This window comes from Ahaetulla prasina, chromosome 4 (genome assembly GCF_028640845.1).
Source record: "Ahaetulla prasina isolate Xishuangbanna chromosome 4, ASM2864084v1, whole genome shotgun sequence".
In the NCBI taxonomy this organism is placed as follows: Eukaryota; Metazoa; Chordata; class Lepidosauria; order Squamata; family Colubridae; genus Ahaetulla; species Ahaetulla prasina.
In genome coordinates this window covers 101,933,859-101,957,317 of record NC_080542.1, presented here as the reverse complement: position 1 = coordinate 101,957,317, position 23,459 = coordinate 101,933,859, and the positions used below count along the sequence as shown (strand labels likewise).

The 23,459-nt window shown below is 36.0% G+C and overlaps 1 protein-coding gene across 11 annotated transcripts in view; it reads left to right on the top strand.

The window, feature by feature from the left end:
* Window positions 1-23,459, top strand: part of CREB5 (cAMP responsive element binding protein 5) — a 275,297-nt gene that overhangs the window by 239,475 nt on the left and 12,363 nt on the right. For all 11 annotated transcript variants that reach the window (XR_009155127.1, XR_009155128.1, XM_058183481.1 and 8 more), the window contains one exon: window positions 20,657-20,974. Coding sequence is in view for 9 of the 11 variants with exons in the window: in XM_058183481.1 (XP_058039464.1) it covers window positions 20,657-20,974 (318 nt within the window). In the remaining 2 variants the exon portion in view is untranslated. The remainder of the gene's footprint in view (window positions 1-20,656; window positions 20,975-23,459) is intronic.

Here is a 23,459-nt window from a genome sequence, read left to right as displayed (position 1 = left end):
GGCCCCTGATCTGACCTGATCGGCCCGTTGGGAGTTTCCTCTGTCGGTGTAAACCTTCGTGAAACCCCGACCCTCCGGTTCCTGGCCACGAAAGGAAGCGGCGAAGATGTTGATGGTGAAGGGCGAAAATAAGGCTGGTGTCGAAGTTCTCCCGTCGGGATAGAGAGGGCAAAATCTTCTTCTTGTCCTTGGTCTCTATTAAGATAGGGTCTAGAGATCGCGAATAAGTGCTTGCCGCATAGGGGAAGAGGCTAGGCGCCATTTGTTTCTGGTGTCCGCTCGCCAGTGGCGGAGCCATAGAAGCCTGCGCGATGTAACCGTAGACCCGATGGCCTTGGCGGCGGGCTGCGTTCAGCGTTGAATCAGCGGAAAACTCTAAGGCCGCGATGACCTTGTTAAGGTCCTGATGGGCTCTCACGTCAGAGGATGGTAAACGGCCCTGAAGTTGCCTGAGCCACATGATAGATGCTCTATTAAAAAATGAGGAAGCCATGGAGGACCTGACCGACCAGGCTGAGGCCTGATGGGATTTGACCAACGATTGGTCAGCCCTTTTGTCCTCCGGACGAAGAGCCTCGTTCTCTGGGCCCGTGACGTGAGAGGATGCCGTTAATGCTACTACTGGTGCATCCACAGTGGGGATTTGCAGGATATTTTCAAGATCTGGTGCACAATTATAAAATTTTTTGTCTGTGGCATTGGGATTTGAACCCGAACCCGGATTTGACCACTGACGCTGGACCACGTCAACAAACATTTTGGGAGCGGGAATCACCTCTGCCGGCACCGTGGGCTCTACAAACAGGTTAGATGAAGTGCTGGGCAGGGATGGAGGGTTAGCTGGGGAGACCGGGACCCCACCTAGACCCGTGGTAGCTAGGGCCTTGAACAGGAGTGAGCAGAAACAAGTGGGGCTTAAAGAGCCCCACAAAGAAAACTGGTCAGGCCCCAGCCCCTCATCTTCTGATAACGCGTCCCCAGCATCTTCATCCTCTGATACTGAGGCCTGGCTGACCTCCTCAGGTGATTTCTCTCGTTGAGAGTTGAACAAAGCAGGTGCCAAATTAGAGGATTCTCTCTTCTTGTCCCTCTTACTGGACTTGGAATGATAAGAGGACGTAGTTTGCTGTTGAAAGGATTGAGCTAGCTCCTGACGTATGGCCTGTTGTATCATTAGACTAAATGAGTCAGGCAGTTGAAAAACTGGTATCTGGGGCAATCTGGTGTCAGGTTGGGCCAAGGGAACACCCACTCCCTGGGGCACCCCAATTTCTTGGGACTCTCTAGCTGGCTGAGCCTGCAAGGAACCTGGGGAAGTTGTGAGTTCCATCTCAGAAAGAGTGCGGAACAAAGGGGCAGTTGCAGCCTGATTTAAGGGCAAGGGGGAAAATCTATCTGGAGACCAGGATCCAGACCCCTGAATAGGTTGGGATAAGACATCCGGCCCTTGAGGTTCGGGAAGGGTCCCCGCATTTTGCCTTCCCCCTTGTTTAGGTGAAGGAGCAGTGAACTCTCTTTGAGGCCTTAGAAAACCCTTTCTAGGGCCCTGTGACGCCTTTCCTCAGCTCTTGCCCCCTTCTTAGTCTTTGCTCTTAACACTTTTCGCCCCCTGGAAGGGGAAACTTGAAGGGCTGAGGATGGGCCCTCCCCTGGGTCCTCCGGAACCATCTCCCCCAGGGTGGGAGCCGGAGAAGTAGGCCGAGAATTACTGGCGTCCGCCATTTTGAAAAACGGCCTTTCCCGCCAATTTAATGCTGCTGCGGCCTACTCACAGTTCCCTTGGAGTGCTTGAGGGGCCTGCTGCTGCTCGCGACGTCGACGCTCCCTCAGATTTTCTTCTGTTTCTTCAGTTCTTTTCTCTCTCTTTCTCTCTCTCTCTCTCTCTCTCTCTGGTCTGCTGAACCGGCGCCGCCTGTTGCTAGCCCGCCTGAAAAGGCCGCTCAATGTCTCGCCTGCCCGCGGCCTTGAACGTGAGAGAGAAGAAGGAAAAAAAAAAAAAATTTCCTCAAGCAAGGCCGGGTGATTTGACTCGCCTCGCGGCTTCTGAGTCCTGCCGCGGTTGCGAGCGAGACGGGGAAGGTGAGAGAGAGAGAGGAAGGCCGATGGGAGCCGGAATGACACGGGGCGCTCTGGGATGAAGCCCGTGAGCCGCTCGCGTTTTTAAAGATATTTTTCGGCCGCTCTTCGCGCCGCGGGGACGAAACCCGTGGGCGGTATCGGCTCTGGCTAGCTGTCAAAGTCGCCCGGGCGGCCCACTGTGGGCTCGGGAGCAGATCCCTGCTCACCGCTCTCCACCAATCCAAAAACAATAAAAATAAAAATTAAAATTAAAATTAAAAAATAATAAAAATTCTAAGGAGGCACCGGAAAAACCCGGAAAAAAGAAAAAATTAAACTTCAACTAAGAATTAACTAACCACAAACCAGGACCTTTCTAACTAGAACAATCTAGCCTGAGGTACCTGAAAAACGATCCGGTCCTAGCAAAAACCGAGTCGAAAAAGCTGGAGGGAAATAGGAGGAGGCGGGGACCACAAACTACAATTTAAAAGACTCGGTCCAATCAGCAACGAGGAGAAATTACCCAGTCCTGACGGCCGTTTTCCCCGACTGGGAGAATGTTTGTTTCTAGGTGGAGGGTAATGGATTGGTTGATGATAGATTCCATTACTTTGCAGGTGACGCAGCATAGAGAGATTGGTCTGTAATTTTCAACTAGGCTGGGATCTCCTTTTTTGAAGATAGGGATGACTGTGGCTAGAGACCAAAGTTTGGGAAGGGAACTAGTCGTGAAAGCTTTATCAAAGATTATGCTTAGGGGTTCTGCTATATTAATTGAAAGTTTTTTTAGGAAGTATGCAATATATACTTTGAGTTTGTATAAATGTATACTTTTAGTTTGATGCAATGAATTAATTCCATTTAAAAAATTCAGTTTATTTATAAACAGTAATATGTATTGTAAATATTTTGGCAAATATTATCCAAGGCAAGCCAATTTATTGTATCATCATTTTGACATCATCAGGATACGACATTCTTCAAAATTTTGCTAGACAACAGAAAACTGCTAGACAATTTCAGAAAAAGACATAAATGACAATCAACACTAGATTGCATAAATTTAGTAAATGTACATCTTACACTATCTTTTATTTTTATAGGTATATGTTTTTATTTGTTTTTTTTTGGTAGTAGGTGCATTTAATTGTTAAAAAGAACACTAATTCTTTCACGATTATTTTAATAGGCACTCAGAAATTGAACTTAGAAGTGGAATCAAGAGCAGGCCTTTATGGGATTGGGACAAAACTTTAAATCATTTAGTTAAGACACAGGTGGTTTTTTTGGTTGGGGTTTTTTTTTTTGGTTTTTTTTTAATGAAGATTCTGACTCTAGCAATAGCAATAGCACTTAGATTTACAGTATATACCACTTCATAGTGCTTTACAGCCCTCTCTAGGAGTTGACAGAGTCAACCTATTGCCCCCAACAATCTGGGTCCTCATTTTATCGACCTCGGAAGGATGGGAGGCTGAGTCAACCTTGAGCCTAGTGAGATTCAATCTGCCAAACTGCTGGTAGCCAGCAGAAGTAGCCTGCAGTGCTGCATTCTAACCACTGTTGCACTGCAGCTCTTGGTACTCTGCTAGGGAAAAGTTATGAAAGAATAAGATTTTATCCTAGGATAGAAGAATAAAATAATTGGATTGTACATTATATAGTACATTTTAAGTAGGTGTCTGAGATACAGAGAACATTTGAATAGGAACACCTGCAACCCTTTGGAACCCTCCCTAATGAAGATTCTGGTTCACTGCACATGCCCACTTCTCTATTCTCCCTAACCATTGAATATCAGTGCCAACTTGAAGTGAGTTGGGGTGAATGCCTTTGAGGGATAAATGTATGTTTGGCTCTAATCTTACAGCAGATCATAATCCTATCCAGGATTTTATTTTTTTTCTTTTGGACATTTCTATGAATTGAGCACAATAGTGAGTTTAAGGATTATGAGGACAGACAATATTTAAAACAAAGTGAAGTGCTTCATATTTTTATGATTATTGGCTCTGTTACCAGGCACATTCTGTAAGAAGTCATTGAGAGTGAATACACTGACTTAAGACTATGCACTGGGAAGTGTGCTATGTAGGGTTTTTGTTTTTCAAAAAATCAGCTCTTTGTTTTTAAATTGAAAGCTAATTGAAACAGTATTTCTAATTAAATCAATTCATTCTTTATTTTAGAAAACTTCCCCAGTTATTGTGTGTTTATTGAGTTGCTAGGGGTACCTAATGAAGTATGAATTGAAGTGTTTAATGTGAATGCCAGATTTTTTTGAGGATAAATGGTTCTAACATGTCTGGAATGGTATCCAATTGGTTGAAAACTTGGCTAACAATTTAAAAAGTGACATCATTTTTGGCAGTGATTCTTTTTTTTTTTTACTAAGCATCTTATAAGATTAATGTTCTTCTAAAAGAATAAAATATATTTGAATGTATATATTTAATTTTTTCCTGGAAAGAAGATCCTGCAAGAATAATTTATGTAAGAATCATATTTGCATTGGTAGAGAAGCACTCATAACTGAGATAAACCTGTATGCTATACAGACTTTACATAAAATGGCACAACATGGAATTCTGCCCCATTCATTAATCAAATGCTGAAATTCTGGACTGCAACAATCTTTAGACCATGCTGTCAAGATTGAAGCATTTTTTCAAAGTGGGTCCATGAATATAATAGATTATGAAACACACACTTGTATACGTGGAATGGAATGCATTATGGGTATCTTATTGTGCTTCCCATCTTGCTGTTGTGATGAAAGAGCTGTTGGCTATATGATTTTTCCTTCCATGTTTTACATTTCTTTCTTCAGCATCTCCCCATATTTTTCTTTCAGACATGTGCTTGCTACTTTCTTTTTTCTTTTTCATTGATCGCTTTTGCTCTCAAAAGAGGCAACAGTAGGTTTCTAATAAAAAGAGGATCAGCAGATCTGCCCCTCAGTGCAGCCTTTTCCTAAGGAGAAGATAAAAGGTGCCCAGATGATTGAATAATTAGTCACTGGTATACAAACTTCTTGTATGAGAACAGATGAAAAAGATGGTAGATATGTCCCTGGAGTGCTAGATATGTTCCAGGATAAATTCAATGGACATCTATTATTTGAATTATGTCTCTCTTCAGATATAACAGCAATGTGAATGAGCATCCATAAGCCTTGAATTGTGGGAAGTGGGCTGGTCTTCTTTTTGCAGGCCTTTCACACAAAGAGAAGCACTAATTTTAAGTTGTCAGTTATCAATTGAAAGGCAATATCATAGAACCATGCAATTGTGATGTTGGAACCAACCACAGTGACCTTCTAATCCAACCCCCTGCAGTGAATAATGAAACCAATTACTCTATCGTTGTGAAATAGCTGTTTAGCTACTGTTTAAATGTACTATAGGGAGAATGGGATGGGGTGAGATGAGATAGGATGGGATGGGAAAGAGGAGAGGAGAGGAGAGACTTGAAGCTTTGTTAAAATCATGGACTTGCTTTTGTTGTACATTTATGTATGTGAAGTAGTTATTGGTATGAGACATTTCTTAATGTATTATTTCAGACATAAAATTAATATGACAGTATTAAGCATTTGTTTTTAATCAGAGGCTAAATATAGTTGTTTATGTGAGTAAGAGAAATGTTTCTGTGTGGTTTTCCATCACATTTTGATGAATAGAAGCCTTGTAACGTGATGAGGTCACTGCAGAAGGGAAAGTGAGGTAGGCACGCAGCTGAATCTACAGGCTTTTCTGCTATATGTTGCACCAGCTATTCTCAAAGCAATAGTCTCTTCTTGAAACAGAGTTATAGCAAGCCTTCCATAATATGCCTGAATGCCTCTCACAGGACTTGAAATACTCACTCTATTGTACTGTATGGTCTAATACGCAGTATACTATTTCCTCAGCTTGTGTAAAGTGCACTGTGGAGACCTCTTTACACCTCTAATGTAAGCAAAACCTCATATTGTTTATTTTAAAGTCTGAAGGTTTTTTTAAATAGAAGCTCAGCCATATTTTGCCATCACTTAACTCTTCAAGTATAACTCTTGAACAACTGTAAGTGTACCAAGGGGGGGGCAGGTGGAGGAATCTGTCTTATGATATATATGTGTACATGCTGTTGGGAAGTTGCATTCACATCCATGCAGGTGTCGAAGCTGGGTTCTAATGGTGAAAAAAAATGGCTTGGCTTTTTTAAGGCACCACTTTGCCCTGGACCCAGTGGAAGAAAATGTTGGACGTAGGCATTTTAGAAAATATTTATACTGAAGACAAGTAATAAAACTCAGAGCTAATCAGAGAAGTTAGGTAGGATTTTTTAAAGTTTCATCTGAATTCATAGATTATAAATGAGTTGTCAAGAATGCATAGATCAAGATGCTGCTTTCTGCCCACTATCAAAATTAGAGCAGTGAAAACCTGAAAACCCTTTGTCCAAGACAAGGTTCCAGTTTTATTCCCTGATCTTCTCCAAACTCAGAAGTCATTTAAGTATTGGGTCTTCCCTATCCATGCTTGTCAGTTTAGTAAATGGTCCTATACTGTAGATGTATGAGAAAACTGCATATTTTAGAAACAAAATTTGTAAATAATTTTTTTTTTGTTTACATTTATACCCCGCCCTTCTCCGAAGACTCAGGGCGGCTTACAATGTATAAGGCAATAGTCTCATTCTATTTGTATATTTTTTTACAAAGTCAACTTATTGCCCCCCCAACAATCTAGGTCCTCATTTTACCTACCTTATAAAGGGTGGAAGGCTGAGTCAACCTTGGGCCGGGCTCGAACCTGCAGTAATTGCAGGCTCTGTGTTCTAATAACAGGCTTCTCTACTGCCTGAGCTATCCCGGCCCCTATGTAAAATGTAAATTTTTTAAAAAATGAATGACAGTGTCTTATTATCTTATAGAATGCAACAATATAATTGTCTTTTCTACTATTATTTTACTATTTTACTTTTTTACTATTATTATTATTTTAAAGTTCATAATTAATTGTTAATAGGGAAGAGAGTTTTCTTCTGATAATGCCTGTGAAATAAGGAATTATTATAAAGAATTGATGAATTTTTGCACTTTGTATCAACAAGTACATTTATAGAATCTGTTTTTTAAAAGCATGTCATTATATTGTCATCATTTCAGTATAAGATTATCCATTTTAATAAAATATGAATAAGCATTTTTAATTTATTTACCAGGAATTTTGACAATATAGTAATAATCAAAACAGTAAAACTCCTGATTAAATCAGTAACTGACATGTAACTCAGACTGCAGTTACTAGGAGAGTACTTAGCCCATAAAGTAGACATTGATAACAGCCATATTTAATGATAAGGTACATAATTTGTCTGTGAATAGTCTCAAATTAAATTCTTTGAATAGTCGATATCTCCATGTAGGGCTAGAAATGTTATAAGTATCCTTGCAACTAAATATACATAACACATTGGATCAATGGTCTGACATGATACAAGCTTGCTCTTTTCAAATGCATAAAATTTAGAATTAAGAGAACTAGTTAATACTTAATGAGCATATGTGTATGTGTGCACATGTGCTCACATACACACATAATACACACACACACACAAATACTAAACAGAATGAGAAAATAGCTCTTTCAACTATTTTGATATTAGTCATGAATTTAAGAAAAAATTAACACTTACTAGATAAATTCAGAATGTGCATAAATAAATCTGGCTTGTCTGTAACGTTAATTAACCCATAAATAAGATAGATTCAGACATTATTTTAGGAAATAATAAGGTCTTCGTGCCTTTTCATTTTAACATAGTAATAGTTAAATCATATAATAGAACCATTTGAATTGTGGTATTTTTTACTTCTAATATTCTCCATATAGAATTTAATATGTTGCCTGAGTTTTCAGTTCCATGTGTTATCAGTCAGTGTTAAAAAACATGAAATATAAATTATATTGTCTATATCTGATTAGGTTCTGCTCAGCTCAGCCCAGTGAATCAGTGTGCTTTTAATGGTCCATTTAATTGTGAATATAGCTGTGAATGCCTAAAGAAAAAAAAATATCTGTAAAGAGACTCACAGCTGGCATTGAATGTAACTTGCTGCACCAGCTGCCACTTTGCTGTGTTGTTAATATTTTATTTTATAACTTTGCATATGTATTTGGGTGGGAGCGTTGTGGCATTCTGGTTCTTTCAGATTTTTTTCATTTGGAAAGAATTTTTTAAGGATTATGTTTAGTTCACTGGATGTATTATATACCTCCTGAAATGGAGGAAGGCTGGAAATGCTTAGGGTTTTTTCCTTCAGAAATTGATATCCAGCCGTGAAAAATCATTTGCCCATTTAGGATTGCTTGTTCACTGTGATTTACTAATTTAGATAAATAATTATGTGGAAAGTCTGTTTCTGAATTAAATTACTCTAGAGTGCAACTTTTACTGTACTGGGACTTACTGTACTGGGACTTACTGTACAGAACCCAACTTAGTCCTGAAATTGGAGACATACAATAGTTTCTTGTGCATAGCATTTGTGTGAGTTCTGAATGCCCATATTTATAGCCTGCTTTGGACAGATCCTGAAGTGACAAAACTCTTCTGAATTAGATTGTATCAAAGCAACCAACCAAAACTTTGGATTTATTTTGCAATTTGCTTTTAGTTTCAGTTTTTTTTATTTTTTTATTTACATTTATATCCCGCCCTTCTCCGAAGACTCAGGGCGGCTTACAGTGTATAAGGTTTCCAAGTCTAAATGAATTTAATATGTTTGTCAGTAGATCCAGTTAAATTTAAGTCCCACTGGATCTTTCATATACTCCTCCTGTGCTCCCTCTATTACCCATAACAATTTTTCTCTTATGATGAATATGTGTTGGGACAATACTTATTGACGTTCTAGTGAATACAAAACAAAGTTTCTTCCTACCTTATGCAGGATAGTATTCTTCCAAATTTGTACACATGCACTAGATAAAATAAAAACCCAGGAGTAAACATTCTTCTGCTTTTTAATACACTTGATTTTAAGCATGAGCATGGAGGTACTTAACAACATAATTCAAAACCTGTTCAAGTTTATATAACACACACGTTATTGATATATGATTAAAATCCACATATATTGATTGTATGTTTTTAAAAGTTTCTGTAATATAAATATAAATGATACTGGGAATTTTAAATAAATAAATTCAACTTTTAAAAATATATGCTTCATTGTTTTGATAAAAAGAAAATTAATATACTTTTTAAAGTTTTGTGATGATGTGCTTTTATGCATTTCTGTGCTCTAGCTCCATTTATTACATCTGTTTAAAATATTTTCATCTTTTTCTCCATTTACTATCTTTGTTCTGATCCTTATTTCTTTTTTAAAAATTTATTTACTTTCTATAGCCACTCATCTCAATAAGTGACTCTGGGTGATGTTTTGATGGTGCTTTATTATTTTCTGTTCCTTTGAAGATGTGTCATTTGCACAGTTTAATAAAATATACCTGTTTCACCATGCAGAGGATCCTTAAATAGATATTTTAATAAGGGTCTGTATCACAAATAAGATTCACCTGTCAATTTATTTTTATTTATATTTTAGTTTCATATCCTGCAAAAATAACTGTAAAAGACAAATATGTTGAATAGAACTGTACCATTTTTCTATTGGACATATAATATGTTTGCATACCTTCACATTACTTTTAGTGTGATCTGACATTATATTGTATGCTATAAATCAATAAGGTGGTACCTAAATTGCATCTTGACACTTTGTAACTCAGAGACTATCAAATAAACCCCAGGCCCCAGTTCATTATGAGTTGTTTTTGTTAACAGAGATGAAATTATGGGCGTAACTTGTTGGCTGTCTTCAAAAAGACTTTTGCAAGCTGTTTGTTCAGCTGTCGCCAGCCAGCAGCCTCATCTGTATGGCAGAGAAACAAATTCTTCCATCTTCCCTAGAATAATTGTGTTGTAATGATCCCATTTCTGTCCTTGATGTTTATCAGTAGAGATAGAGGGAAAGCACAGAATTTGGAAATGGAAATTTCAATTTCTACTGGTATATTATCTATGGCAATTTGATCCTGGGTTATATATAGACCTTATTTAGAAGAAAAATTGTTGTTGTATCATTTGTGAAGTTAATTCTCATTACTTTACACATCTGATCCTTTAGCATATTGTAAGAACAATGAACAATATCACTTTAATGTTGAAATGTTGAATATAAAACCTTTTTCATTAAACAGGAAGTTGAAACTCTTGCTCATAATTTGAAAAGACCTTAAATTTTTCAAATTAGTTTGCAGTAATGCTCATTAAAACTAGATTTTTAGAAGGATTATTGGAAGAGGACCTCATTCTACTCCAGGAGTCTTTTTATAATTTTGAGAATGGTCTTTACTTTAAAGACAAGAGAGTGGTTTGGAAGCAGGTGGAAAAATTCACCTTCTGTGAACAGGTTTGGTGCCAACCAGACTGAAAGGAAGAATGAAGGTGAAATCACTTTTTATCACTCTCTATATTGGTATGTTACAAAATCCTATACATTTAGATAGTATGTATTGATTAAACTGAAATTATCAGTTTATTTTTATTTTATTTATAATTTAGTCCTTTATATATTATATCAAACGATTAGTTATTTTATTCAAAATTCCCATAGTAAATTCACTATTGAAATTTTTCATCTCATTTTGTTTTATAATGGACAAACAGTACAATTTTTGTTCATAAGTTTTTTTAAAAAAATTTAATTGGCTAAGTATATTAGTAAAGTGAAATTTGAGTCTTTGTCTCTATCTTTTCCATAACTCAGCTCACAATGCTCATAATTCACTTTACAGCAGCTGAGAGTTGCAGATTCCGTGTTAGAGTCCTTGGTTGGAAAATATTTTATTATGTCAATGATTATACGAACATTTTTCACAGAAGGGATAGACATGGATATAGAACATTGGTATTTATATTCCTGTATTTGTTGTCAATTTTAATGCCTGTTTTAACCTTAATATGTATGGATACTGAATGCATGAAATTAAAAGCAAAGGATAAAGTTGCCATACGTGCATCTGCCTTTGCTTTAAATCTAAACTAAATAAATAAACAATGACATTGCAGATGTTTATATAGGTAGTATATTAAATTTAACATTATGGGGAAAAAGTAAAGGTTAAAAAAAGGGTAAAGGAGTCCCTGCAGATTTTACTCTAGTCATTGCCGACTATAATGGGTGCTGAGCTCCATTTCAAGGCCATTGAGCCAATGCTATCCTAAGATATTTTTGTCAAATGGGGTTACCTTCCCAGTGAAGTGATACCTATTAATTTACTCACAATTGCATGCTTTCTAGTTGCTAGGTTGGCAGGACGTGGGGCAAGGACGGCAGCTCATCCCATTGCATGGTTCTTGGATCTTGAACCTGGGCTTCCAGCTTTCAGGCTGATAAGCCCAGCGCCTTAATCACTGAGCCACTGCGCTGTCCCATTATGGAAAAAAAGTGCAAAGACATAATTCTGAGAAAGCCTGGATTTCTTTTCAGCTCAAATGTTTTAGCAAGTGAGGATCTGAGTTACATAAAATCAGATTTTTCTGTTCATGCTATTAGCAGTCATCTAAAGAGAAGAGCTGATTTCCTATTTGTAAATATACTGTACTTTCTAGTTATATATATTTAAGCTGTAGAAGATTACATTTAAGGTACAGTATATTCACTGGAAAACCCAATTTGGTGTAATGATCAAGGCATCAGGTTTGAAACTGGGAGACAGTGACTTCTAGTCCTATCTTAGTCACAAAGTCATGTGGCTGATTTTGAGCCAATCACTTTCCTTCAGTCTTAGAAAAGAGATAGTGACAAACCATTTCTGAAAAACCTTGCCAAGAAAACTGAAGGAACTTCTCCAGGCAGTCTCAGAGAATCAGACACAATTGAACAAAGGGGAAAAACATTCATTGCACTATAACATATTTAACTATCAACTTTAAGGAAGATGGTAAAAGTTCCCATGGAATAAATTAGCAAGAAAAAAATTTAACTGAATATATATGACTAATTGCTTAGGAATATTTCTTTTGTCTTAAGTAACCACCATGTGTTCTGGATTCCTTTGAGGTCTACTGTAAACTCTTGCAGTAAATAGAATTTACTGTCTTCATTTGTGCAAGGAGTTAACTATATTGTTCCACTATGATAACTTCACAAAGGTTTGTTTGTTTATTATTCAAATTTATATACCCATCCATCTCATAATGTGCCATGTTCAAAGTATTTTAATTAAATTAAATTACATCTGTATTATGCTTATAGTCCAGTATAAAATATTTTATTATATTCAGTACCCATTATTGGTATTAACATGTACTGTGGTTAGCTGCCCTCAAATCATATTGTAAATATTAAATCATATTATCCGAATTTTTACCTTGCAATTTGGCCAGATAAATCCTCGGGGGGGGGGTTGCCTCTGGGGTACCAAAGTGCTCCAATTCTTGGATTTCTGCGTAATGGGAAACAATAAGGTGTGTTTATTAACTGCAAGGAACTGCCACTAGAGTTGTTGCAGTTGCTGTACACATGGTCTACATATTGTGTGAAGTGACTGAATTACATTTGGGAATGGTCCAGTTCTCTTTTTTTCCTTCTTGACTTAAAGAGATTCATTCTAAGATAAACTTTGAGAATGTGTGTTGTAGAGTCATTAATAAATCCAGTTTGAAAAGTCAGTGCCACTCAGATAACTGGAATGGAGGGAAACAGATGAGAATCCTATTTTCAAGGAAGACAGCTGAAATGGGTCAAAAGAAATACCTTCCTGGGCTGATTTACATGATTAATTATAAGTTTCCTTTATACAAAATTATTCACTGTAGTTGCAATAAAAAAACCCACAGAATTTATAAAAGGTTGATATATTGCTTGACATAGTGTAAGCCGCCCTGAGTCTTCGGAGAAGGGTGGGATATAAATGCAAATTTAAAAAAATGAATTAAATAATAATGGAATCATGACAAGATAATCTCTGAATTCATTGTAGTTCCAAAAGAAAGAAAAAAATAGATTTAAAACATGCTTAGAAATCAAAGAAGAGATCATAAGAAGTATAGTTGGTCCTTTAAGATTGTGAAAGAACTATGAGGGCACCTGTATCAGTGAAGATATTTCTTTTCTAAATTATTCTTGCTCTGGATGCTTTATAATTACAATCATATAAAAGTGTTTCAGAGATTTGTTTCAAAGCAGATTTTCATGTGAAACAGATGTGTATGAATAATATCGGAGTTCTAAAATGAAGAGAGTAATATGTGTAACTTCAGAGAGAGATTAGTGTTCTTATACCAGATCATAACAAATGTTGATATTTATTTATTCAACTCCAGTTAGAAGTTACGTTAGAATAACATGAGACATACGTAAGACATTTGTTTTTTAAAAAATCTATCTTGGCATATAGTGGATCTGTATGTGACAGAAAACGTTGAAGGTTTACAATAGCAAGAAAGGAGCCTATCATTTGATCATATTTTCAGAATCTCCTTTTTTCAGTCTGCTGATTTCATTAATTTTTCCTATACCTATTGTATAGTGTAGGAGGTTACCATCAGAAAGTTTTCTCATAGATGGTTTACAGGTGTTTGAAGAAAAAGGAATCAGACAAATGGAAGAGATGTTCCTTTAGGCCAGTATTGCCCAGACTAATAGTTTGCAGATGTGATAGGTCAGAAACATTATGAGTTACTTTTGGCCAGATTGGTCAGAATTCTAAGAGTTTAACTTCATAACATTTAAAAGACAGCAGACTATGAGGGTGGATTTAGGTCCCAAGGTCTGAAACTGAATTGGGTTCTTTAGGCTAAAACAAATATTTTAAATAGGCTTGGAAATTCCAAAGTTAGTAAATGCACAAAAGACAAGTATCATAATAAAATTTGAGATGAAACTTGCTAAAAATCTTTCTCAGTGATTAGAACGTATTTGCTGTTAATCAAATTCTGAAGGCAGAACAAGAAGCAATAGATAAAAACTAATCAAGGAGAGAAGCAACCTAGAAACAAAGAGAAATTTCCTGACAGTTAGATCAATTAATAAGTGGAAGTTTTTAAGAAGAGATTGGACAACCATTTTCCTGAAATGGTATAGGATCTCCTGCTTGAGCAGCGGGGGTTGGATTAGGACTAAGTTCTCCAAGTTCCCTTCCAATTCTGTTATTCTATTAATATACTTAGTATACCCATATTGAATTAATTATTAATTCAGTTAATATCCCATTTATATAGTCATGCAGTTATTAAATTTGATTAATTTCTGTGCAGCTTCTCTGTCTCATAAAACAAGATTATTTCAGCATTTACATCAAAGCAACTGCTTTTATATATACTGGTGGCTCTCCATTTTCTATGATTGTTTTACTTAAATAAATATGGTTTCTGAATAATGCCATGGGAGACAGTGAATAGTCACAGATAGTGAAACTTCAGCACACATTTGTTGTTTCCTATTAGACTATCCAGAAATCATTTTACCAAAGATACATATTCTTCTAATTTTTTTCTTTATTTGTCTAGACATTGTAAAGCAGAGGCCTCCAATCTTGACAATTTTAAGACTTGCGGATTTCAATTCCCAGAATTCCCAACCAGACACTCAATAAGATTTGAAGTTTCCGCACTTGGAGACTTCTGCTCTACAAGATCTTTCTTCCAGGGCAGGGGTGGTGGTTGTTTTACCTGATGCATCAAATAAAGCTTTGCCACCGCCATCTCACCCCTTCTCCCATTATCTTCTTTCCCATTAACCTCGGTTCTTTGGAGCGGAATTACCTTTTCCAATGTTGGACGGTTCTGGGCAGGATTGACAATGAAACTGATTTAAAATAATGAAGTTTTGTTTCTAAAATTAAATATTGGGAAGGCAAAAGAAAACAAATCCTTCTAAACATTTTATTTCACTCCTTTCCTTTGTATTCTCCTGTAGGATTAGATTAGATTTTAAAAAAGGAAAGAAAAGAGCATATTGCTATCACTACACCAAAAGCCTGGAAATGTTTCCTGTTTTCACCTATGTAGAGTAATTCTATAAAGATTTTCGTCTTCCATGTCCCTGACATTTGATAAAAATATCAGGTCGCTGGGGCAAAAAATGCCTTAATGCCCATTTTCTTGTCACACCTGCTGCAGAAATTCTTTACACCTTGCTTTGTGATTGGATATTCAACTTGTCTTCCATAAGTATAGATCATTTTGTGGATCATTCAAATTAATAAACTAATAACTCTCTCCGCTGGAATATCAGCATCAATCCCCATAATTAATTAAAACTAGAAAAGAATTAGTCCTTGACCTTTCTCCACCCAGTTGTTCTTTGGACTGGGGATGTTGCTTGACACGCCTTCCCCCAGGTGCTTCCTACCTCTCCTACAAGTTCTCTTTTATACTTTGGAAATCCTCCAAGGAGAAGTATGAGAAGAACTTTTTTTCCTGACCATGCTGATAACAGATTATTAAACATCCTAGACTTTGGTAGGATGCAAACAGACTGTGGGAAAAAGAGGTCGTCTGTTCCACCAGTAAGGAGCAATCAGATCCAAGGCTGCCACAATTTAAGCATACGAGATGCTTGTTAAAATGAATGGGGTGTGTGATGTAGTTTGCTAGCTTAATACTACAGGATCTTCTTTCTCCGGTTGTATCTCTACTTAATGATAAACAGCATTATGACTCTTGTAATAGGGTTTCACACATACCCACACAGAAAACAGATTGGAAAGAATAATTGAACTTGTCTCTTTTCTCTATATATCAGTGATCTCCAAAGAATAAGCAGAGCCTTTGTAATGGTGATTATAGATATACTATATATAAAAGAATCTGGAATATTATTAATAGAATTGTGGGTGCACCTGGACCATTTTTCATTAACCCAATATCCTCCAGATTGTTGGACCACAACTTCTTCAATCTACAATATTGGAATAGGGCAAAACATAATAATTGCCATATACCATAACTGGAAATACAAAGACTATATTTCAATATTATTAAGTATGTTAAATATATTGGCAGAATACACTATCTGTGCCCCACAGTATAGTTTTCCCCTTTTAATCATTAAATCTCTAACGGCATGCAGACATAAAGCTAAATCAGGATTTTTACAACTACAGCTTGTTAAACATATCAGTGGTCTAGTTTGCATATAAAATTGATTAAATTGAATTATTAAATATATGACTGCAGACAACATCTGAGTCTATAGCGTGAAAGTCTGGATGTATCAGATTTTCTTATCCAGAATATCAAATGAGCTAAGTGCCAAAGCCCACTGCAACTACATAGCAAGTGTAGAGGTGGCAGAGACTCGTCTTGTTGAGGTTATTTGGGATGAGTTTGATTCTGTGGCTCTCGAGGACGTGGACAGGTTGCTGGGGAGGTTGCATGCGACTACGTGTTTACTGGACCTGTGTCCTTCCTGGTTAGTACTGGCTGCTCAGGAAGTGACACGAGGCTGGTTCCAGGGGATTATAAATGCTTTTTTGGTTGAAGGGGTTTTCCCCACCGCCTTGAAGGAGGCGGTGGTGAGACCTCTCCTGAAGAAGCCTTCCCTGGACCCAGCTATTTTGGGAAATTATCGTCCAGTCTCCAACCTTCGCTTTTTAGCGAAGATTGTAGAGAGTGTGGTTGCATGGCAGCTTCCCCGGCACCTGGAGGAAGCTGTCTATCTAGACCCATTCCAGTCCGGCTTCCGACCCGGTTACAGCACGGAGACGGCTTTGGTCGCGTTGGTGGATGACCTCTGGAGGTCCAGGGACAGGGGTTGTTCCTCTGCCTTGGTCCTATTAGATCTCTCAGCGGCTTTCGATACCATCGACCATGGTATCCTGCTGCGCCGGTTGGAGGGATTGGGAGTTGGAGGCACCGTTTTTCGGTGGTTCTCCTCCTATCTCTCTGACCGGTCGCAGATGGTGTTGACAGGGGGGCAGAGGTCGTCCTCGAGGGGCCTCACTTGTGGGGTACCTCAGGGGTCGATTCTCTCACCTACCCTGTTCAACATCAAGGGAGGGATTCTGTAATGAAGAGCATTAGTGAAGAGCACATCATAGGATGTGGGTAGTAAACTTTTGTTGGAGCAATATAACCCTCATGTCAAAATTGAGTAGACCTATCATAAAGCTAAAGAGAGAACAAAACAGAATAATGTATTATTTGGAGAATGAAAATTGTGTCAGAGAGTTAGTTGTTTATGTAATAAGGTAAAATGTTCCTTTCTATATTAACATCCTTCTCATCCTACAAACTTTAGGGAAATTGGCTAAGTGGGAACAGGAGAAAGAGCCTGCTTGTGTAATGTGTCATTTATAATGGCAAATGGTGCAATATACCATCAAAGAAGAATCGTTTGAATAAACAGTGTGTGGGCACATTTACCGACTAATAGTCACCATTTATTTAAAAAATTGGCAAATAGAAGTTTGTGGGAGTTTTGTATTTGGATTGCATGAACACACTTAATAATATATTGCTGGTCCTTTACCAAAATAATGGTAGTTGCCCAACCTACCTCATTCAGCCGATTCTACTTTGAAAAAGAATGCCTTGTTTGAAAAAGATGGTACATTTTCCTATATCTTTCCTATTTTTGGATGTATTCTGTCAGATACTGTTTTATTATTATTTTGCAGTTAGGCAAGAGTATGTATTCATACTAACAATTAGGATAGCTGAAGATATTTTTCATTTGTGTGTAGTGTACTGCAGAAAGAGCAATGAGCAAAGTTTGATGTACTTGTGGTTTTGTGCAGGAGGTAAGAATGATTTAGAATTTCTTGATAACTGTTTTCTTTCACATTGGTTTGTGATGTTTCTGTGTTCTTTTACAATAAATCAAGGACAAATATGTTTAGAGAGCATGGATGGATGGATGGATGGATGGATGGATGGATGGATGGATGGACTAATTTGCAAAGCCAAATTTTGATTGTTTTCTTGATGCAAATTGGGTTTGTAGGCAAGGGGTAAAGAAGACTATTTAAGCATGATTCAATCCAGTCCTCCAGCTACCTTAATTTATGGTCTAGATCAGTTTTGGATTAGTCCAAAGGAATTCATTACATACCATTTAATATCACATATTGATATATCTTGCTTGTACTGGATTCTCTATTATGCCAAGTATTATATATTAAGGAACTTACTACTAAAATTTAATGTCAATCCTTTTTCCCCCTGCTCTCTACTTTCTACTTCGTACACTTTCTTTTGTGCCATTATTTCTTTCTGTTTTACAGCTCATGTTGTTGTCTTTAATGAAAAAAAAGTTTCAAATGATATTTTCAAATGAGTTCATTTATATTCTATGAATTTCATATGTGTTTTTTCATAAATTTGAATTTAAACATTACACGTACAATACACATGCATAGTTCAATTCATCTTATTTTAGTATGCAGTTTTCTCTTAACATTTACATTTTTATTATTGGAATTGATGTTTTCATCATGAATTAAACAAAATCAAACCAATATGAAAATATTTTAACATATATTATGATTAAATCTTTAAAATAAGGAAAAGAGTTTCTTAAAGTGGAATTTGCATCCCTTGTTTTCTTTCTTAACAAATTAAAAGAAGATAACTTTTTTTCAAGTCAATAAAAGTTATTGTTAATGAGACTAATTTTGATCTCTTAAGTTCTGAAATTAGAAAGTGCTTTTTTTTGTTCAGTCTCTTGTCACACCGAGAATCATCATAGATATTTCAACAATTTAAGGTTCCTTGCTTCTCACATCTCCAATTCTTCACCAAAAAGAAAATACACATTTCAACACCAAAAAATCTCTATAAAGTGCTGTAATATACTGAAAAGTTAAAAATTATTTACAGAAGGATTTCAGATTCTTTAAAGTAAATTGTTTATATATTATACATATGTCCAGAATAAGAATTTTCCATCCTATATAAATAGAGAGAAAAAATAAAATATGTTAAAAATATTTGACATTAACAAAAGAAATGAATATTTGCACTGATTTTTTTTATTTCAGGATTTGCTAAAAAAAACCGTAACAATGTGTTTTGGTATATTAAATTGCAATATACTTTATAGAGAAGCAATATTCTGAACTTCAGTTATTTTTAAAAACCAGTAGAGAAATTTAACAATTTTAACTGGAAGCAGACTAGATTTTGTTGAATTTAACAGATTAAAAGTCTTTTACTAATTAATGATTAAAGATATTTTAAAACAAGTAATATTAATTACATTTGTTTTATATTTTAAAGGATATATTTTATATTTTAAAGGATATATTTTTTATTTTTTATTTTTTTTTATTTTATAAAAGGATATATTTTATATTTTAAAGGATATAAAGAATACATTTGTTTTATATTTTAAAGCTCCAACACTGGAAATTTTTAAGAAAATGTTGGATAACCATCTGTCTGAGATGGTGTAGGGTTTCCTGCCTGGGCAGGAGGTTGGACTAGAAGGCCTCCAAGGTCCCTTCCAACTCTGTTGTTATTATTAAGGAGTTACTGTTGCCCACCATAGGAATTATATTTTGAAATAAAGATACCATATATTACTAATAAAGCATTACAATTTGATTCAGTGATGCTCTTCTAAATAGAAAACTTCTATTTACTGACAAACCAAGTAGAGAGTAGGGAAGAAGAAAATTATTTCAAATGCAAAAAGGTTATTCTATTTGTGCAACTGTTTGTGCAAGATGTTTTTATTGAACTGTAGAAGAATGGCTGCAACTTGGAAATGTCTTACATGTCACTTATGCCATATCATGAAATAACTCTGGATACATTGTGGTCATTCATTACACACAGCATTCTGCTACTACTTGTGCAAAAATTCATGAACGGTATGAATATATTTCTTTCTTGTCCTCTTCGTTTTTAATATCCATTAGGCAGCAAATCAGATTTTAAGTAATATGGTATGTCTGTATATAATCCTCTTTTGAAATTATATGATATTATATTGAGTTGTATTTTTATGAATTTGTTTTTAGCTGAATGTTCTGTACTGCACTTAAAATACATGAGCTTCTTCGATGTATAAAGCCATCAGTTTTTTTCTTGCACTAAATGCTTTACTTCACTTTTTTATTTTATTTTTTAACTTTTTTATTTTCGATTTATAGGTAATCTGGAAAATAGGAAAACAGAAAGTTGTGTTTCTTTTTTACTCCAGTCCAAGTATTGAAAAAGAATTGTATTATCATGGATTAATGTTTTATTTCTTTATCAAGCTAGTCAATATTGCAACTAGAAATTTGCAACTAGAAATATTGCAACTAGAAACTCATAAAGCATATCTCCCTTTAATAGTAAACTATTTAAAACTGTTAAATTGATTTGTATTTGTGGGGGCACTGATTCCTAAGGAAAGTGGGCATCATCCTGCCGTAGTTAAGCATATTTAAACCCAGAGATGTCAAGAATAGGAATACACACTGAATGGAGCAAAAATCCTCTGTTCTACACACAAATTTTTGTAACATATTCAAACAATCACCTGCATGCTCCATTTTAATACTGTTTTCTTTCTTTCTTTTTTCTTTTTCTTTTTTTGTAGAGGTTGAAAGCAGCTTTGACTCATATTCCTGCGGGCATCTCCAATGGAAATATGAACACCATGGGTCATATGATGGAAATGATGAGCTCTCGACAAGACCAACCAGCCCACCATCATATGCACTCACATCCACATCAACACCAGACCCTTCCACCCCATCACCCATATTCCCATCCTCATCAACACCCAGCACATCATTCACATCCTCATCCTCATCACCAGCACCCGCACCATCATTCTCATTCACATCTTCAGGCCCACCCAGCACATCATCAGACTTCGCCACATCCGCCACTGCATTCAGGCGGGCAAGCACAGGTAGAGCTTTCTAACCTCTCTTATGTGAAGATGGATATTAAAAGCAAGAGTTTGTGGTGGCTTTTTTTTTTTTTTGCAGATTTTAATTTTCCTAAATTATTTTTGTAATTTTGAAGTTGCCAAATCAAGAAAGGTCTTGAGTAGTTTACCAGGGGATTCTGATTAAGCAATATGACTTAATGCATATTGCAAGAGAAAAGACCAACAGAGTAGAAGGAAATGACCAAAAACATATTCACTTTTCTTTCCTTCCCTGAGTGTTTTAATACTTCACCAGCTGATATCTCATTCTTGAAATAATATTGAAATATTCTTGAAATGACAGAGAGAGAGAGAGAGAGAGAGAGAGAGAGAGATGATAGCTAGGTAGATGATAGGTAGGTAGTTAGGTAGATGATAGACAGGCAGCTAGATAGAATTCCCTTAGTAATGATAACACAGAGACACATATGGAGACTGTAGATGTCTTTGTCATTCTTTACATAGGACTTTAAAAAAATAGTCCTAGAACTTCCACAGTAAGTCTGGAAATGGTTTCCAATGTCAGAGGCTCCTTCCACGGGAAAATTTCTCCTTTCTTTCTCTTTCACTCTCACCTCAGAGGTGCATGTCTTTCTCAGGACCATAGGATTGCAGCCTAAAACTGAAGAAGGTGTGAGCTCTTTTATTTTTCTATACAAGAATGTTCCTTTTGTACTATTTTTTGTAAGAGACCTTTGAGTTACTTTTCCATATTGTAAAGTTGTACTGCATGCTTTATGTAGCAAAATTTCTTATTGTAAATTAAATAAATGTTGCATGCTACATACTTGAATTTTTGCTATAGATAACCACAACCAGCAGTTTGCTGCTCCATAAATGGTGCAGAAGCTCAAGTGTTTGTTGCTGCAAAAATTTCTTTCAGTGCATGGTATCATGAGTGCTGAATTTGGCCATGTATGCAATTGGTTTTTATATATCATACCAACCCGAATGCCCAGAACCATATTAACCATATGATAGAGGGGGTTTTGTAGTTGTTTTTAAAGAAGGGCATGTAAAAATATAAGTGACTTCCCTCTCCACATTATCCACACTACGATTGTTCTCTTTCTTGTTCCTTTGCCATAAGAAAAAAAAAACTAATTAAAATGTTGATACATAACATATATAATATTATGCACCTCAGATATAGGTTCAGTGTGGTATAATAATTAGTTGACTACCTGCCACATGTATGAGGTCTATAAGTAAATAATATTTAGGTCTGAAGTTAAGACCAGGAATTCTCTTTGATTCTCATTCACTGCTCTTTGCTCTACCACAGAAGTGGGAAACAATTGCCCCTTTATGACTTGTGGACTTCAATTCCCAGAATCCCTGAGCCTGCATGGCTGTTTAGGAATTCTGGGAGTTAAAGTCCACAAGTCATCATTCTCCATTCCTGCTCTACAGTGTGGCTTTTTGAAACAGTTGAATCTGTATGGAACTGAATTTAAATGATTTTCCTAGAATTAGAATCCTAGAAAATTAACTTTTTTATATTTGAAATTGCAGATTTGGGAGAAGCAGGTATGCCTCAATCCCTTCCCCAACTGTTCACACTGAAACAATTGTTACTTCTTAAATAAAAACACCTTTGTGATATAACACTCACACTCTAGCAGATGAAGGAAGAAAAGAAATAGCCTGCTTTCAGAACATTGAGAGTGATTTTTCTTTTCAAAAACATTGTGTCTGCTGCTTAGAGGATAAATGACGATTTTAAGATCTATAGGTCAGCTAGACAACAGAACAGTTTTAATTCCTCATGGGAATGCAAAAGTAATGACACTTTTGAAGAGGGCATTGCCTGGGATAAAAGATGGTTTGAGTGAGTAATAAACATAAGGTTATTACTTTCCAAACCCATCTATAATTCCCCTCAGTACTGGCCCCTTTAAGGTCAGACTGCTTCAACAGACACATTAATCTTATGGTACAGTTTACTAATTATTAACCAACTCTTTGTATTGAACCAGATTTTTGATTTTCATGGTTCATGTCAAAACCAAACTTTGTTGCTAGGAGTCACATTTCCCTTTTGCCATAATTTTGATTGTTATGCCACATCCCTGTATTAAATTTCAAACTTTTCAACAGCCAACAGGAACCTAATGAATTATGTTGTATAAATGAATAACTAGAAATCTAAGGTTGTAAAGAGCAGAAGAAAAATACAGATTCAGGGATCAAGGCAAAATCCAGCCAATTTTTACCACATCTCTTTTCTTCTGCTGCTGTATCAAATGGATTAACTCACATATTATATACATTTGTATATAAAGTCAAAAGGGATTCTTAGGGCCCTAGCAATTTTTTAGCATTACATTTTGTTTATCAAAATGTTTATTATAATTAAGTCCCATTTATTCATTATCTTGTAAGATCAAACAGAAAAATATACAGCATCTGAGAAATATAATAGAACTTAATAGAATTCATTCTATGATTTTTCTAGTTGGGT